Below are 19288 nucleotides of genomic sequence, written 5' to 3'. Positions count from 1 at the left end.
TAATGAAGAGAGTATAATATATAGAGATGGAGCATGCTGGAGCATTTTACATGTAGAAGGTTCTGGTACATCGTTTTTATATATATATATATATATATATATAGATATATATGTTTTTCAGTAAATAAAATCCATCAGGGAATTTTTTTAAAGAATTTACTACAGCATTTATAATTAAAAACGATTTATTAATTTTTTAAGAAATATTTTAAAAACATTTACCAGAGCGCTTTTTAAAATGCTCCAGTAAAAATATTAAAGCCTCCCACAATACATTTCAAGCCAAATGAAAGGTCCCGTACGTCACGTGAACGTAATCCCATATTCCCATGACACATTTTGAGTTTTTCACAATCCACTGTGAGTGACCAAAAAAAAAAAAAAAAAGAAAAGAAATAGAGAATCCCAAAAATGCCAAAAAGGTTAACGCAACGGTGCATTTTGACTCTAGGATACTCTCCGACGCTCCTCTGTTGTGCTTCGGACTGATTCCAGCCGGTGTTTTCTCTCTGGCGTGCTCGTGCTCGGGCCCGTGAAATCGCGCTTTGCATTCATTTCTCCTCACTGGTTCACACTCCCTGCCGAGTACAGGAGATGGAATTAATTGGATTCTTTCTTACTGATTTCTGATCTCGTCCGCCAATTTTATCCAATTCGCTTCATACGGTACTTTCTTTGTTCCTTGTATCAGATGCCCGCTTTTATCTTAGTTACCAAATTAGCCGTGTTGAAATTGATATTTTTCCAGATACTTTTCTCGGCTTGAAAATGGTGTCTTCTCTTATTTGATAAACTGACGAATCAAATCTCTGAATTTTTCTTTTATAATTTAATTTTGTTCAAGGTTGGTATCTTCCTACTCTGTGAGTTACCCTTCTTGGAGGTCCTGTTGAATGAGTTCATCTAAAGAGGGTACATTTTGGGGGTGCATTTTAATAACCCTTGGCTCTATATTCTTTGCTGGGTACTTTTCTGCTGCAATTATTTCCAAGCTTCTCCCGCCTTCCAATGTAGTGATGATGTCTGCCTTGCAAAATGACTGGTAATCAATTATAGTATCATTATACAAAGAATGCAGGTTGTATTTATTTATTTGATTTTATCTGCTTTGTTCATTTATGGACGGAAATAATGCATGAATAAATCATAAGACCTCGATGTTGAATTATGTTCCATACTGGGCTTTTTATTTTTGTAATTAATGTAATGTCAGTAGATTAGATGTATTACGGTTTTATCTTTCATGCTACAAGTTGATATGTTTGACTGTCACTATCTCTGTTTCATTTTGATACAGATTGTTACATGATAATATTTTGATTATACGAAATAACTTGGTTAAAGTTTTATCCTTGCCATTTTGAGTATGTAGATGTCGTGGAGGATTGCACATGGGTCAATTGTGGGCAATGATTTAGAAAATATTTTGTTAAATCTTTTATCATTTTGGATCTTAGTTTTTAATTTTGCTTTGAGGGCAGATAAATTAAATGCTTTTAACGTCTTTTAAGATTTCAGGCAGTCAGCTCTGAGGTAAAACTATAGAGATATTTATGGTATGTGTATTTTCAGAGAGAACCAGCTTGTAAAAGTATATCAGTAGAGTTCTGTAACCATTTTTTTTATTGTTAGAAATGAGCTCATCTGTTATTAAAAAAAGAAGAAGAAGAAGAAATGAGCTCATCAGTGTAGGAACTCCTTCCTACCCTCAGGATGGTGTGCCTTCAAAATAGCTGAGGTCCTTTAGCTTCATGTCTAATATACTACTGCCGAGCTTTATCAGCGAGACACATGCTATGGATAATGGGATGGCCAAATGATAGTGGGAAGCTTGTGCCTTCTCATTTATTAAGGGGGTCTACATAAGGTTCTTGATCATTTGATGCAAATAACTCATAGTTTATGCTTGCCAGAACATGATTGATGCAGTTATTCTGTGTTAAGATTGCTGGTACTATTAGTTAGCATCCCATATGAATGATCTATTGAAATATGATGCTTTATTTGGTTTAATCAAGTGCCCAATCAAGCATTTTCATAATTCATTCTGAATGACAAAAAAATCACGGATAAAAGGCATATAATATATAGTCACAGTGAAGCACACAGCAAAACAAATTAGTCCTCAAACTGTGAAGAGAAGCCTCATGCTATCGTCAGTATTGTTTGGAATTTCCTCCATCACCAGTTATGTACAGTGTAGAAATTGAGGTTACTTTATTTGTGATGGAGATGCTTTGACTCCAGTAACAGGGTAGTGTTTCAACAAATGAAATGGTTATCTTTACGGGTGCAAACTTACAACCAACCTATTTAGGTTAAGTCTTTTAGCTTTTAGAGAATACAGGGAATTGTTTGTTACACTTCTATCTTAAATTCCTATTTCTTAGGTACCTAGTATTCCTAGATATGAGATTTTAGGTTACAAGAGCACTGTTATCTAGTGTTTAGCAATCTCATGTATGGTGATTGAAACTTATCAAGGAAAGGACACTTTTGTTACACCTTATAGATAGAAGTTGACAAAGCTAAGAATTGAGGACATAAGATTCCCAACGTTTTTGGGTAGTATGAAATGTCATTGAAACATTGGGATCCTAACAATCAAAGCTTGTTATAATGTGCCAAACACATGAACCTTGGATATCAGGGTACCAAATGCAGTTATCTTCCATGCATGGATTGAAATGATGACATGTCAAATGCCTTCTTGTGTGAGATCTGCCGCTTCCAAAGAGTACTGCCTTCGAATATGCACATGACGTTCTTGAATTCATCCTGATGAATCGTTAACTGTAATAATATATTGGAAATAACCTTTAATCTTTTTCTCTCGTGATTCTCTTCCAGTTCGATTGTTTCTTAAAAAAACTATTTATAGGCTTTTCATTTGTATGTTTTACTGATGTTATTATGACTATTCTTAAGAACTTGATCATTATTGTTGTTAGTAATAATGCTGCTATTACCATTCTGGTTTTCTATTTTTTTTTATTACTATCTATCTCCCTCAGACATTTTTTTCAGATCATATATTCTTTTTCCTGATCTGTATTCAGCTTTTTATAGGTATTACTGCTTCTTGGTGCCATTGACTCTCCCCATGGTTGTGGTTGCTGTATACTGTCATTGGCTAAGCATGAAGATATTCAAGCATGCTTAACTTCTATTATTCATCATCACTTCATCATTTGGAAGCATGCAAGATATCTTTCTGCTTCATAGAAAACGGACGTACCACTCTCTGAGGTCAGCGCTGGGTTGGCCCGGCTTCCCAATTAACTTACACATTCATTCAATTTGCCTCTGCTTTTATGTCAATTCATTTGTTGCATTCTGCCTTGTTGATTTTATAGACTTATCAAATAATGGTTGTTTCACCTTGGAAGCCTGGCCACAACCTCTTTCAGATTCAGGCCTCTTGTCATTCACTTGTTTTCATGCATTAATATCAATATAGAATTTATAAGTTGTGAATAATGTAGCTCAATTCTTAACCTTTGTGAAATGTATAGGATTTCTTCTAATGTTATGTAGAAAACTAGAAACTCAATACCTAGTATAAATGATTTTGAAGCTATTTTTGGGAAGGAAAGAGTGGTGCCACTTTGGTATTCGTTAATCTCTTACAAAATATTTATGTTGATGGGTGGTTTTTGAATTTCTCTTTCGCGGTGCTTCCAGGGATGACAAGCTTATTGCAACTCTTCTCGTGTTTTAGTCCGAATGAAATGTGAATTGACCAAAAAAAAAAAAAAAAGGAAATATAAGGTACTCAAAACTGGCTGCCTGAGAGTTGAGGAAAGAAAATAAACTTCAACGACAACTACAAAACTGCCAAATAAAAAAGAACTTTTCTATGTTACATTTTTATTAGCAAAAATTTTAATTAAATAAAAAATGTAAATTTTGGTCGTGGTAATCATGTATATATAATAAAAACAATTACCTGGAAAAAATAATTAAAAAAATTAAATTACATACTTAATGTATGATAAAAAATATTTACTTATTATGCTGTAACTAAATTGAAAATAAATGCAAAAAAACAATGCTGATTACAGCTAATAAACTTAACGTCAATGATTTAGTAGTACACTCATTGTTCTGAATATCAAACCTCTCCTAATTCAAAGACATTAAATTAGTTAAATCATGAAATAAGCTAGAAAACGAACCTAAACATAATGTATGATAAGAAAAAACTTTATGGGAAAGACACGGCGACAGGGCTTCTCACGACATGGTCTTTAGCAGTCCAAGCATAGGATCCAAAATAATAGAGATCTGGATCGTACTGGGTGGGGTAATTCCAGCTAACGACTGTGATGGTGATGTTGAAGCTCAATTCCTGACCAATATGATCAAACACCAGAACATTCGGAGAGGCAGTGATAGTATATTCCTTGGGTGCCTCAGAATGGAAGGTGTAAGTAGAATTGCTGCGTCCAACGTTGGTGACTCTTCTAGTAACGGTCTTGGTTCCAAGGAGCCTGGAAATTTGTATGGATGGGTAGTTGAGGTTGACTGGTTCAGGCACTTCAGCTGGACATTGATACGGAATATTCATGCCGTGTGTCAGTCCAAGGCCACAGGTATAAAGAACGTAATCCTCGTAAGTGGCATTATAAACCAGTCCAGGATCTGCTGCTTTCAGAGGTCGCAGGTGGCCTGATCCCATTTCGAATGGCGTCGCAGGTTTTCCATCTTGATCCGTTATTGGATTTCCTATGTTATCTGTCGTCGAGGCTGTAACAGAACCAAACATATGCACACATGTCAATGCAACACAAAAGACTGGTATATAGATCAGCTCGTATGTAAAGAGGATGGTTTGAAGCTGAATTACCTGTGGTCATGAGGGCAGATTTAATAGCTGATGCACTCCAAGTAGGGTGAATGGCTTTGATAAGAACTGCTGCAGCAGCAACATGAGGAGTAGACACAGAAGTTCCAGACATTATATTGTACTGAGTCTTTCTCATGTCGCCACCCTTACTATTTCTTGTAGGCCCATCCACATCTGTCCATGCTCCCAATATCTCGCTTCCTGGAGCTATTATGTCAGGCTGCAATATAATCATCACATCAATATATAGCCTTCAAAAGCAGGCACACCAATTAAGTCAACATGCACGCACGCACGAAGTTATATATAGAAGTTACCTTTATGAAGTTAGGGTCAATAGGATTTGGACCCCTACCAGAGAAGGAGGTAATGGTGGGTGCCGGTTTAGAATTGAAGGATGTGCGCCCAGGAAGAATGCGAGCCTTAGGGTCCTTAGTAGTTCTTATGTAATGGATGAGCTTTTTGGTATCCTCAAAAGCAACACCAGTGGATGGAATTTGATTGGGCAAACAGGAAACATCATTCCCATGATCAGGATCATTTCCCAAGATGAAACCTAGCCCACCTTTGTTTTTAACTTCCAGGCTTTGATGTAATGGACTACCTTTCCCCCTCAGACACATCACTATCTTCCCTTTCACCTTCTCTGAGTCAAGACTGCCGTCCAGACAATACCTGCACACACACCCCTCACACACTTGTTATTATAGCCAAATTAACGTATAATCATCACCAGTGTTCAATTAGGATTGAAGAATCACCCTGAATCTGTTTCAGAAATCGTTGGTTTTTCAACATCGCTGGCCAACACCAAGCTGTGCAAACTGTTGTCCATTTGCACTGGAGTGATTGATTGTCCCTGGTAATGTTATATAGCAGTGATCAATAAAAACAGCCATATAATGCTATCGGGGTTGAACACGAGCCATGTATGCAGAAACTGTTATAACTCACCTGAATTTTTGTGCCATTGGCAAGAACAAGAGGAGCAGGAAAGGTTCGATCTGTATGACTAGCACCAACAGTGATGAGCCAAGGAGCAACATTGGTCACAGTTTGATCATCAGGTCCGCTATTGCCGGCACTAGAAACCACCACGATATTCTTCTTCAAGGCGTGCAAGGATCCGATAGCACTCTTGTCGCGTACAAAATTCTGAGCGTCATCGAAACCGAAGGAGAAGCTTATTACGTCGACGCCGTCTCCGATGGCGTCGTCGAAAGCCTTGGTGATGTCCAAGTCGTCACAGTGATTCCCTGACTCAAAAGAACTGCCTGGCCAAACCCAGCATACCTTGTATATGGCGAGGCGGGCCATGGGGGCGCCTCCGGACGCGGTGCCACCGGCAAAACCGCCGTAGCCTCTGACATTCGGAACGGTGCGTCCGGCGATGATGGAAGCCAGGTGAGTGCCGTGGCCGTCTTTGTCACGAGCTGATTTGATGTCCTGGGATTCGTCTAGAAGACCAAATGTGCCTTGATATCCATTCAGGTAGTACCGAGCTCCAATGATCTTTCTGGATCATAAAAAATTCAAACACTGCATGTTTCCCTGTATGTTCGGTTAAATTTTTGAATTTATTGAATTATTGAATGAATTTTAATATCTTTTAAATATCTCATTTTTCATGCATCTCAACGATAAAAATCAAGAATTGATGTTATAATTTATAAATAATTGAATTTGTGCATCAAAATCCTCTTGATATACAGAATTATATAAGTTGTGAGAAAATTATCTTTAAATCTTATCTTTCAAACGATGTTCCCTGTTTTTGATCTTCAGGTTAGTATAATGATGTTCATAGTTAAATGTAACGGTTTATTTGTTATAATTAAACTAAAAAACAATATAGTATAAACAAAATAAACAAAGACTTATAAGGATCACAAATCTGCAAATGATAAAACCAATCAAATCTTCGTAAGCGGTTTTATTTATTTTTCATATACAGTTTCTTAGGTCTAATTTAAAAAAAAAAAAAGGTTAAAAAGCTTACAATATCTAAGGTAAAATTTGTAAAATTTGTGTATATATTCATCACTTGAAATATATATATATATTTTACTGAGTTTTAAAAATTGGACACGTGCTTAATTAAAGAATCTCATCTGACCCTAATAATTTTGGGTGAAGATTGAATCAAAGATTTCAAATGTCTAGTTTAATCTGGGCAATCGAAGTAAAGCATTTTAGAATCAACAAGACAAGAACAAAAGGCAGGAAACAATCATGGTGATCGTGTTCAGTTGCAAACTCAACACCTGTTAATAAATGATACTGTAACTCTCACAAAAAGGGTTTAATGAAGACGGCTTGAAGGATTAATTAATTAATGTGACGTCATGAATAATGAATTATACTAATAAATACCGATTACAGGTAGATGCATTGAAAGCAGTTCCATTTTGGCAGATTCCCTTCCATCTGGCAGGAACCGGGTCCATTCCTTCATCACTGAAGCTCTTGGATTCTGGCCAAATTCCTATTCACACACACAGTTTCATATGATCAGCACCGCAGTCTATTCAAATAAATATGATTAATATTAATTAAGATATATAATTAAGGACGTACCAGTATCAAGTATGCCGACTATGATGTCTTGGCCATACTTAGCTCTGGACAAGATGCCATCATCATCATCATCATGATCATGATTTGCAGGGTGCTTCAAATCCAGAAAGTTCCATGATCTTGTGGTGTGCAGAGAGTAGGCCTTTCTTCCCTTGCTCTCTCGCACTGACACCACTCCTTTGATTCCTGTGTTCCAATCCATAATTGTAACCTTATTGTTATTAGTTCATTGTTTAATCGCCCAATAATCATTCATTAATCATTAATCATTAATCATAATATTTATTTACGGGCAAGTCTGGAGGCTTCTTCTGGAGTGAGGGACGCCGCGAGGCCATTGAAGCTGTGCTTGTAACTGTAAAGATGACAAGCTTCTGCTTCTTCGTCTGTCTCCTTCACGAGACGCAGATAAGAACGATGAATGTCTTCCATTTCATGAAGCTGCACATCTTTATGCTGCTCTCCGAAATCCACTATGTAGTTCTGCACCATTAGATTAAAATGATTTAATGTGGTCATGTGAAGCTAAACACGATCTATGATAAAGAAAGACTAAACGAGAATTAATGAATCACCTTGTTGCTGTTGCCGATGCAGAAAGCCATAGGAAAAAAGAATATGAGCAGCACAAATGCAGCCATCAATCTCTTGGTCGCCATTGCTGCTGATTAGGTAAATACTTTTTTCATAAGGAGGATTTATGTATATATAGAGACTGTAGTGCCAAATTCTAAACCAAGTGCGAATTCTAAATATGTATACCAAAAAAATAGTTCATGTAGGCGCAAAAAAAAAAAAAAACAGATATTTTGAATTAATTAATGGTCATTCATTCTATATATAGTATAATATAAAGAGTAGTTTCGATATACTTAAACTTATATAGATTTATAAAAAGATATTTCAAATTAATAACTAACTAATAATTATTATATATATTCCCAACCAAACCAAAATAACTAAATTTAATTTAAATATTAAATTAAAATTAAAAGTATTTATAACAAGAATGTCATATAAACTTAACTTAATATTCAGTTGTTTTGATTTATTGAAAAAAGATGGACCGAGCATACTTGTTCAATGATCCAATGTTTTTTTTTTGTTTTTTAAATTTGAGCAATGCTTTTATTTTTAATATTACTAAAATTAAAATATTCAAATAAAATCGTAATTTATTCTGTTATTTTCTTGGCCAAATTTATTTTCAGTAAATATTTTGAACTAAATTGTCTATTTAATTAATGATGAATTATTATTAAAAATTTTATATATAATTATATATTGCATATTTCAATATATATAATATATATATATATATACATATCCATGCTACATCTACTGATCAATTTTCATTTTTTAATTACAATGAAATTAAAATATCAGATAATATTGTCATAGTCATAACTGATTCTGTTAATTTAAACAGTAAAGAATATTCTCTTCTACAGGATATGTTTAAATTAGATATCCTAAATATTCCCACCATAAGATACAGAGATATTCTTAATCACTATCCTAAATAGACTCCTTAGGATACGTGTGAATCTATTTACAATATAATGAATTTTTTTTTCTCTTTTAGCGTATAAAAAAATTTCACCTTGCTATTTTTATAGAATATAATTATTAATATAATACATGGGGGTTACATGTTCCAAATCCTTATCTTTCAAATTTTGTTACTCGAGTAACATCTTATGTTAAGGTGTAGCTTTGATTACAAATAATTTTTACGTGACATTATATTTTTGTCATCTTTGTAACTTTTTAATTGATGGAACAATTGTTTAACTTAAGTTTTTTCAAGCATATTGTTATAATGCCCCTGCATGAGAATATGTTTATAACTAGTTAATTTGCTCCTACCTTCAACTAACCTTTTTTTTTTTAATGTTTGACCTTCTAAATTTGTGACAAGTGAATTTCTGAATTAATAACAATTGGCATTGTTATATATCTTTAATTTTTATTTTTAAACTTCAATGTCATTTGATTTTATTTAATTCATTATCAATTTAAATTGATAAATTTGATTTGATACAATTTAATTAATACTAATATAGGAATAAAGATTATCTTAAATTTATTTGACAAGTGTTTTGTTCATGACCAGTCTAATCTAATTTTGATATTAATCATTAATCCTTAAACCAAAATCTTAACCTATTTAAATAAGTTCGATTAATCTCATTTCAAACCATGGGTTCATCGTCATCTCAAAACTTGCAAAATTATAATTGACTGGGGTTTAACGAGACTTTCAACAAATTTTGATTTTGGTACATAAAAACAAAATGTCACTGCCACCATTTGCTAACAGCATCCTCTTATGCGGTATATGTAATTTGTACTCTTCCTTCAATTTTAAATAGTTTGAGTTTTACACATTTAATTTAAATTTTTTAAATTTATTACTGGAAATCATTTTTACTGACGTTTTATTATTTTAATTCAGCGGTCCCAATTAAATTGAAATGATTAAATTTATATTTTATTAAATGCTTCATATGATTCTTTATGTCAATTTGTTAGCACTACAATAACCAACATGTCAATTTGGATTATGCTAAGTTTACTTGATAGCTGGAAGATTTTGATGAGACCACATGCTACGTTAACACCAGGAAGCAGCTTTCATTAAGATCGAAGATTAGATCCTTCGTTGAGATCAAACTTGACAAAAAAGGCAAACAAATTTGTCTATTTCAAACACAAAAGAATCTCATAAGGAAGTACGACGTAGCATCTGAAGAATAAGATGATTCATCATGATTGATTTCTACTCAATGGCTATATAGATCAATCTCATAGTTGTTAGGCTGCAGGTATTTTCATAAAACCATAGGTCAGCTCATGTCAAAGCAAAGCAATAGGTACACTTTTGGTTGGCAATATTCACACTACAACTATATCAGAGACCTTCTCGACAACTCTTGACTACTTTCAGACATTCAAATTGTTGACAAGATATATAGAACCGTGAGGATATCATTCAAGTTGATACTGATGATGCACGATCCGCCAGGTCCTTCAAGAGTTGGACAACATCATCTGATGTTTTAAGAATATATCTTGCGCTTGATCTCTTTCGCGCAACAGCACAAGAGAAGTAATTATCACCTTTAAGATCAAGCACCGACGAACCCTCTCGCAGTGATACTCTATCATGATATGTCTGCGGCAATGGAATCCCAATTGCTTGATCCATTTTTCTCTTTTCTAAAGTTGACATGGAGAGTTGCTTCTTGAGTCGAGCTGCCTTAGACCAATTTTTTGCTGGCTTGTAAGGGTTGGATAGCATAGCTCTTGCTGTTGTCGGTGATTCAGAGGGGAGCTCCGGCTCAAAAAATGAGTAGACATCTTCATCCTGAAACAATATGTTTCTATGTATAGAAGTTCATAAACTTGTTATATAAATTCATGTTAAGATCTCAAACAAAGACTAATTGAATAAGTTCCTTTAAACACTAACTAAATAAAAAAATACAAGTTGGATATAGAATAGGGAAAATAGACTGGTCTGACCCTAAAAGTCAGTTCTTAATGAGCTCAAGCTTAAAAAGACCAGTCCATTTAAGCTCACTTACTTTTTAAAACCTTCATATGCTAAACTCGACCCTTAGCATAGTTGACTCAAATAAATAAATAAATAGATGTAGGCTTAAATGGGCAGCTCTCTACCTATTTGGACTAGCTTGTTTAAGCCTATTTAAAATGTAGTCCATTAAGACTAGAATGTTTGAGCTTGTTTTGCAATTTTAGAGTTCTATATATAAGCCTAACTCTCTTATTAAACGAGCTAGTTTATCTGACTTGGCATGTTTTCCTAATTCTAGTTTGATATGTTTAATTACTATCATAAATAAACATGTTTCTATTTTTGGTAAGGATAAGATAGATGAATTGGATATCCCACACACACAAAAAAAAAAAAAGGGAGAAAAAATAATTTCAAGAGGAAATGAACAATGAGAAACTGATTTACAAGACGCCGCAGGCACGTTAGCACACAATATCCTTGCAGCATTTTCAACTAAGTTTATCATCATTTGGAGCAAGATCTGGTTATGTCCTGTAACATTCTGTCATTGCAGGTGAGATTCCTACACCAAATCCTTGTGATCCGAAGTATTTAATCTAGGATACCGAGAACAATATGATTAAGTCTAGGCCAATTAGCTAGCATTATTTGCATTATTTCAAACATGGACAAGAATTGAAGTTACTAGTTCGCTAAGTTTCACATGTTTAACCTACCAAAATAGTCTATCTAAGAATTGTAGAATATGTTGTATAAAGGAATTGAGCAACGCAACTCATGAGTTTCTAACAATGCAAGTTCACAAACAACCAAAGAAAGACGAGTAGAGATATGGAACACCTTTGGCAGAAAGTGTCCAACGCAAAGAACATAATCAATAGGTGCCTCCAGGCCCTTATGATGAACTACCTCTCCCAGAATCCGATCAATTGCTGCTCCCTGTATAGACATGCAGATACCAATTAGCAAAGTGGAAAATGAGGATCAAGGATTCTAGAAAAGTAGAACTAAATCTAGGGGAGGGGTCCTAGCATGCAACTGAGTTCACTTGCAACCTTTGAGACACCAACCGCTCGAACCTCAACAGATCTACCACCTTGGACAACATCAACTGATGCATTTGATATTGGGCCTGTCCATAGATGCTGCAGTAGATCTCTTGCTTGAATTCTTCCAAACTCAACATCTAATTGCATGATTAAAATAAGCCAGCAACTTACCCTTTTCGGGGGAACAAGTTGGTTCAAATGAAAAGATTGTCACATACCTGCATACTTGTAATTCCATACAATTGAAGTCTCACGCAGCTCAAAATGGGATCGTGGTGTTCTTTCAGTAAAGTACTCAAAAACTTGCTGAAATTTTATATAATTCTCTTAAAAACGTAGGATGGAAATAATGTAAACTTTACATAAAAGCAGTCATGTTGCTGTAGTATTCACTGACCTTCACACTATCAACCCAATCCATGTTTAACATTTCAGGCATGGTTGTCATCCATTCACCAGTAGTAGGACGTAAAAACATCCCATTTTCTGCTGCCAGCCACACGTCGTATTCGCTGAAGTTCTGCACAAAGAATTTCCAAGTCAAAAAGAAACTCTTATAAGAACCCAATAAACAAACGCCATTTGAGAGTTGACAGTACTTTGTCCAGGACGCCTCGATCACTCCCACTAAGAACAATTACTGTTGTCTTCGGATCATCAGATAACTTCTTTAAAGGATCTTTTACATTTGGGTGCAATTTAAGCTCCAGTTCTCTAATTTGGCCGCCACTCCCAAGGGCATCCACTGGTTCAGTCAAAGTGGCATTGAATCCCTGAAGCGCAGCGATGGCAAATTGAGGAAGTCATGGTATTAACATTAAATCAATTCAATATTAAACTGTGATGCATATGAAGATACGTAAGATACTGTATCAAACTCGTCCTCTGATGAAATTTCTAGCAAAGGACTTCCCATTAAATGACTTGACAGATTACCAGAATGATTAATCGATTATTGGATTTTGAGTAACGATCAACTGTAGCTTCATGGGGAAGTGGGGGTGGAACTTGTCTCCTCCTAAGCTGAGCTTCAACAATGGTGTCATTCAGTTCACTGCATCAAAAAAGAACTCCTAGATTTATATTAATTGGCAATTAATGATACAAGGTTAGTGGTAATAAAATACAGTTCATAATAAATTCTATAAATCAAACGATGCAAAACGTCAGTAATGTTATACAACTAGCACCTCACGAATGTTGCAGCCCACTCCTGAGATGTGTGAGTGGTCACATGCTTGAAGTTGAACTGGTGGCGTTTCTCTCTTTCATCAGCAGGCATGTTCAAGGCATAAGCAATAGAGGCAGCAACCTCAGTGATATTCCATGGATTTACCAAGACAGCACCAGCACCGAGAGACTGTGCTGCACCTGCAAACTGATAACAAAGGATTCTAACTTACTTGAATGCTGGAGAAGAAAGAAACTATGATGCAAATGAAATTGCTCAACAATTAAACATAGTACAATATCCATATATTAAACTTCAAGTTTCAAGAATTACATGCTCCAGATTGAGGGATTGAAGCACACCACTTAGCCTGGCTGATTTGTTCAGGCAGCAGGCCTATTAGTGAACCCAAAAATTTTGTGACACGTTAACGTGCCCTGCACATGCTTCAAACACACACGCTACATACTTTGAGACAAGAAGGTAAGTTGATGCTGAGTCTTTCCAGCCTACTCTTGTGAAAAGTGGTTAAACAACTCTAATTTGACTGTTGTGCTTGCTTGTTTTATCAAAAACCGAAGCCTACTTAATGTATGCAAATGAGAAGCAAGGTGCTTAATTCATTATTTTCCATTGACTACGATGCATGAATACTGCTTCATTTTTCATGTTGATGATCTCAACATCACACAGATTGATTACCACCTTAGAAGCTTGGCAAATTACCTCACTAAGAATGAGAACCCCATTCTTAGAAGCTTGGCAAGCAACATACTCGTAGCTGACAAGGTTCATTCCATCCCTTAAAGATGTGACGAGTGCTACATCTAAAGAAATTAGAGAAACATATACCATAAATACTCAATCAAAACAAAAGAGATAAAGATATCTTTCACAATAAAATAAAGGGAAAGAACTTAAGTTGAGCAATCAGCTCTTTTAGGCATAAAAGCATCTAAACAAAGTACATAGAAAATTGATTTTGTTTTTTTTTTTTTTGGTGATAGGAAGTAATTCAAATGAGAAGATAAAGAAACAAGTTTTCTTGCACCATTAAGAGATTTCCCAAACATTTCTATTTCTTTTTCTTTTTTATCATTATTTGTGAATTAAAATCCATACAATATAGGAAATCTAATATCTAATATTTTGCTCAAAACAAATATAACAAAGATAAGTTCACTCTACTTCAATTATACCTAAAAATGTCAAAGCATTTAATATGAGATATTGAGAAATTAATTGTCATTATGTTTAATATGGATCATCTACATAGTGTAGAAATTCAAGTATAAACAGCATGCTATTAAAAATAAATACAGCAGAGTGTGGCAGGATAATAGGTTTCATAAATAGAACAAAAAAGAATACCCAACAGCTTGGTCTTTCTCAAGCTTGCATTTTCTTGTTCATTAAGAAATATTTTTGTTCAGGATTTATCAATTAGAATGTATTATGTGTGATAATTAGTGTCACAGCAAAAAATTAATACCAGTAACAGCATACAGTGCACATAATGCATGAAAGTCAAGCGAACGGTCCTGTAAATAAAGAAATCATGACATTATTGGAAGTAACCGTCGAGGTTGAAAATAGAGGAAATTCAAGCTTGGGCACGTCTAACGTCTATATAAATAGGTAATGTTCCAAGTCCTACCAGGTGATGTATCGGAACAGCAGTAAGTGTTCCAAATCTTCCATTAATGCGTCCAACAATCTCATGCACCTGACTTGTAAGCTTTTGGTCTACCAAAGTCACAAATTTGACAAAATGTTGGTTGATGATGGGATATCAAGAAGAATTTATGAGAGAGAAAGCGGGGGGGGGGGGGGGTAGGCTGGCATACATAACAAAATAACCATAAATGATCAAAGCTGTGCAAAAATGACAAATAGGATACGACAAGACCACATAATTTTAGCACAACCAAAATAGCTTAAATACCAATTAATCTTGTAATAGCAGAGAATGAATTGCTTGATATTTTATTCTTGGCGTATGCACCTATTTATATACAATAGGAGCCTCAAAAAGACGATTTCCTTATTGCGATAATTCCTATAATCATGCTAATCTAATTCCAATAATCCTGTATGTTAATTAAAAGATGTTTACATGATCTAGAATACTCTTAGATATTCTATAGCGCTTCTCCTCAAATTGGAGGATAAGTGGCAGCACAGTTTGGGCAAGATACCCACATAGTGGGATAAAGGCTTGTTGTTGTTGTTGTTGTTGTACAGTTTGGGCAAGATATTCACATATAATTAAATATTAATGAGCTACAAGAGGAAATTAATGCTTAAGAAGGAACATACATTCAGGAACATCAGTTCTTGTAGGAACAGCAATTTGTATCAAGACCACTTTATCACGCCAGTCAGGATTCTCCTCAAGGAACTTCTCAAATGCCAAGATTTTCTGGGGGATTCCTTTTATCATATCAAGACGATCAACACCTAGCATTACCTATCAATTTGTTTAAAAACATATACACGTGATTTCAGTGAACTAAATATATCATAGGTGAATCTATTCATTTAAAAAACAACACATACGAAACAAGAAAACAAAACGAATTTTAGTTGTAATATAATCATTGGGGAGACCTTCAGGATTGATTATGTTGTTCATCCTTTATTTATTCTTTTCTTGGTTGAGGACGGCCGGAATATGAACCCAATACCCGACCAAAAAAAAAAAATGAAATTCTATTTATCAAAATAAACTATTAGAATAACCAATGAATTGTGCTCACAGGCTCTGCTGAGAATGTCATCTTACGCAAGTTTGGACAAGATCTCTAATGGCTATGAAAAAAAGGCTGCACGTAAATTGGATTAGAAGCACGTAATGCTATTCTGTTTGGGTAAGCGCCTCCAAAATTCGCTGAAATCATATCTTTGAACTCTGTAAAACTCCATCTATTCTTGAAATTACTTATTTTAGTTGCACGGCAATTAAATTAAAATCCATGTCTCCATCTTATTTTATAAATTTCAAACTTGGACCAAAATGAAGAATAGGAACATTAAAAATATAGGAAATTGTACATGAAATGGTAAGCATAATTTGAAAAATTTATGTGTAAGCCTCATCACTATCAAACTGTTAGACATGGAACTATATACAGCTCTTACCTTTCGGCCTGCAAATCGTTCTTTCAGTTCTATTATGTGATCCTGGACTTGAGGGAGTTCAAGGGCTCGGATAAATCGTTCAGGGTTAATCCCGATGGGAAACTGAAGTAGTGTACTCCCAAATATAAAACATTACCATCATGAGAAGGAGAGTTCCAATTCTTCTGTTACAAACAGAGGAAAGATTAAAAAAAAAAAAAGTACAGATAGTTACATACTGCAGCTACACGAATCAGCTTCCCATGATCTTCTACTCCTTCAGGTGTACCCTCAAGTCCAAGAATTCGAGTACAAGCACTAACAAAATGCCTAGCATAATCATATGTATGAAACCTAAAAGTACACAAGCGAACAAATTGAATTTCAAACTTTAGATAACTAGGCACCCCCGATTTATACATAATTAAGAATCATGTTATGGTTATAAAGACTAACAAGTAACAAACAACTTTCTATCCTCACTCAACAATAAAATGAGTAAGGAAAAGTAAAAATGCATGGATGATGAAAGACAATGATGAGGGATAGGTGTTCAGGTGACACAAAATAATTAAGTGAAGCTTGTAGTTGAAGATAAGGATAGATACATAACAGAGCTATATACAAAAGACTATGCACCTTAATTTATTTGAAGTAATAGGAATAGTATCGTTCTACATTCTTAGAGGAGTTTATGGAGTACATATATTGGTATCAAGGCGAAGTTAGATCCTTTCAGATGAGTTGCTCAATAAATTACGTAGGGGTTTTAGAATATGTGACTGTTTGAAAAAACTTACCCCACCAAGTCAGCAGAAAGTACAGATCTCAATAGTTCAGATCGGGATGGCAGTGTCCTATGTATTTCTGAGGAAGGAAATGGTGTGTGGAGAAACCAGCCAACTTTCATTTTTTCGTTATATTCTTTTAAACATTTTGGAAGAAACATTAGGTGGTAGTCATGGCACCAAACGACATCACCTTCCTGGTAATACTTGTTTACAACATCTGCAAACAATTGGTTTGCTATCTTGTAAGCATCGAATTGAGATTGTAAAGTGCGTGTGGTAGCAAGTCGGTCCTCTTGTGGAAGCCTAAGGTAATGAAAAAGAGGCCATAAGATGTTGTTGCAGTAACCATTGTAATATTGATGAACTATCTCCTCATCAAGAAATACTGGGATGCATCTCTGCAGTAAACATTGGAGTTATTATGACGACAAAATATCATCGGTCTGTGCATATCTCAGACATTACAAGAATGATGGCTTGATCGTCAAAGACCATACATTAACATGCCAATAATTTTAAACTCAAAACAAATTTCATCGGTAAACAAGATTTATAACCTTTTCAGCTAAAGCTTTGGTCAATGTGTTCTGGCCAACTTCATCCGGCACATTCACACCAGCCCACCCAATCCACGTAGTGTCAAACTCCTTTACACCTTCAAGAAGAATGTCAAGCTCTAGATAACCTCCACTTTTAACGATAATATAATAAAATAAATTATTTAATTTAGAGTAACAGCATATTTATTAAAAATTCTGACCTCCCCAGATTTACAATAAACAGGTAATTAACATATCTCAAAGATATATAATTTAGAACTGAGACTAAAAAATGAAAAATGACAGGCTTGTTGTACATGCCTAAAATTGCACTGACTAGTCCCCCTACGCTGATCTCAAGTTGCCATGAATCCACACCCCTTCTAGTAGCAGACACAGGTAACCTGTTGGCCACCACCAATAAGCGTTGTCTGGGTGACGCTTCATCTTGCCTCTGAAATTTATCTGACAATCCTGCAGCTGCAACCTTTTCAAGTAATTCTTCCTCACCAATGTCAATCCCGCTGGAAGACAAATCATCACTATAAAGTTCAAGTTCTTTGTTGCTGTCTCTTGTCTCCTCAACTGGTTGAGAATGCCTGTTGGATTTTCTTAGCTCTCTTTCCCTCAGAAGCCTTTCTAATCTTGATCTGGGTGTAGTAGGAGTAGCACCGGAGTTATAATTGTTCCCCGGCATACTCTTGGCCTGCGATTCAAGAGTTCTTTCCAGCCAAACAACGTTGTCATTCAAAAGCTAAAATACTTATTTTATGCTGAACCACATGTTCAAACAACAGCAGATTACACCCTCCATTTAATTTGTCCCAATATCATTTCAAATTCATCTTGCAATGATTCATGAAATGTGTCACTCAAGAAGACTAACAATCGACTTACTTAAATCTTCTCCAAGCACTGATGAATGTAGTCTTAACAACAACATGCTTATTGGTTTCAACATTGGCAAATATCAGGACGAGGGTAATGATAATTGACTGTTTGTGCACACCTTAGTGTTCGAGATTCAACAAATGGATGAGAAATGAGAATGAACACCCGATTCGAACTTGAATAAGAAAATGCACTTACTGTTTTAGCGTTTCTTCAGAACAACTAAAGAATAATTAATAATTAATAATTAATTAAAAAGGAGAGAAAATAAAACTCTTTCAAAGAATAGCAACGTATATATACCATAGAAAATTTTGCAGAGCCGCTGAAATGGGAAGGGGAATGATAATTGATTATTGTTTATGTAGCTGAATCTTCCATCAAGAAAGGAAGGAAGGAAGATGTATAAACTTAGTTAAATACCCGCTACAGATAACAATGAGAAATATAACTCCATTAAAGTGTATCAGTTCTAACCTTATTATGAACAGAATGCAAATCTTCCAAGATGATTTCACTTGAGCCAGAACCTGACGGCTTGCAGAAGCGAGGGAGACGAAGAAGCCAGTTGCGGAAGCCTCCGTTCGGACGATGATGGATGAGGAAGTAATAAGGAAGATTATACAGTCACTCTATGGCAAAAGGCGTGGAGGAGTTTATAACGAAGGCATACTATGTCTATTCAAAACTCTGCTCTCGGCCATGCAGACCAAAACCGCAAGAGGTTGTGAATAACAGAATATAATATGCAATGATA

General features: G+C 35.1%; 2 protein-coding genes and 1 long non-coding RNA gene across 3 annotated transcripts; 1 reads left to right on the top strand and 2 right to left on the bottom strand.

Moving 5' to 3' along the window:
* Window positions 1-422: 422 nt before the first annotated feature.
* Window positions 423-3532, top strand: LOC129306802 (uncharacterized). The gene is made up of 3 exons (XR_008592259.1): window positions 423-666; window positions 845-1042; window positions 3060-3532. It is a non-coding gene; the product is annotated as an uncharacterized LOC129306802 (long non-coding RNA).
* Window positions 3533-4068: 536 nt separating this feature from the next.
* On the bottom strand, window positions 4069-8085 carry LOC129305476 (subtilisin-like protease SBT5.6). The gene is made up of 9 exons (XM_054945497.1): window positions 8002-8085; window positions 7717-7909; window positions 7427-7612; window positions 7223-7334; window positions 5804-6365; window positions 5611-5708; window positions 5167-5524; window positions 4850-5069; window positions 4069-4749 (listed from the first exon to the last, which is right to left on the bottom strand). The coding sequence occupies exons 1-9, from the start codon at window positions 8083-8085 to the stop codon at window positions 4208-4210; spliced, it is 2355 nt and encodes a 784-aa protein (XP_054801472.1). The 3' UTR covers window positions 4069-4207.
* Window positions 8086-10308: 2223 nt separating this feature from the next.
* On the bottom strand, window positions 10309-19083 carry LOC129304585 (alpha,alpha-trehalose-phosphate synthase [UDP-forming] 1-like). Its single transcript, XM_054944295.1, has 18 exons — window positions 19009-19083; window positions 17962-18346; window positions 17659-17756; window positions 17111-17499; window positions 16550-16664; window positions 16332-16433; window positions 15510-15660; window positions 14848-14936; window positions 14683-14731; window positions 13917-14017; window positions 13210-13397; window positions 12956-13073; window positions 12619-12792; window positions 12417-12539; window positions 12238-12325; window positions 12026-12156; window positions 11811-11909; window positions 10309-10796 (listed from the first exon to the last, which is right to left on the bottom strand). The coding sequence occupies exons 2-18, from the start codon at window positions 18335-18337 to the stop codon at window positions 10422-10424; spliced, it is 2766 nt and encodes a 921-aa protein (XP_054800270.1). The 5' UTR covers window positions 18338-18346; window positions 19009-19083; the 3' UTR covers window positions 10309-10421.
* Between the last annotated feature and the right edge of the window lie 205 nt (window positions 19084-19288).

This window comes from Prosopis cineraria, unplaced genomic scaffold, assembly GCF_029017545.1.
Source record: "Prosopis cineraria cultivar Desert tree isolate PC_DT_omini unplaced genomic scaffold, ASM2901754v1 PC3, whole genome shotgun sequence".
NCBI classification, from domain to species: domain Eukaryota; kingdom Viridiplantae; phylum Streptophyta; class Magnoliopsida; order Fabales; family Fabaceae; genus Prosopis; species Prosopis cineraria.
Note: the sequence above shows the minus strand (reverse complement) of the source record. Positions and strands in the feature narration are given on the sequence as shown.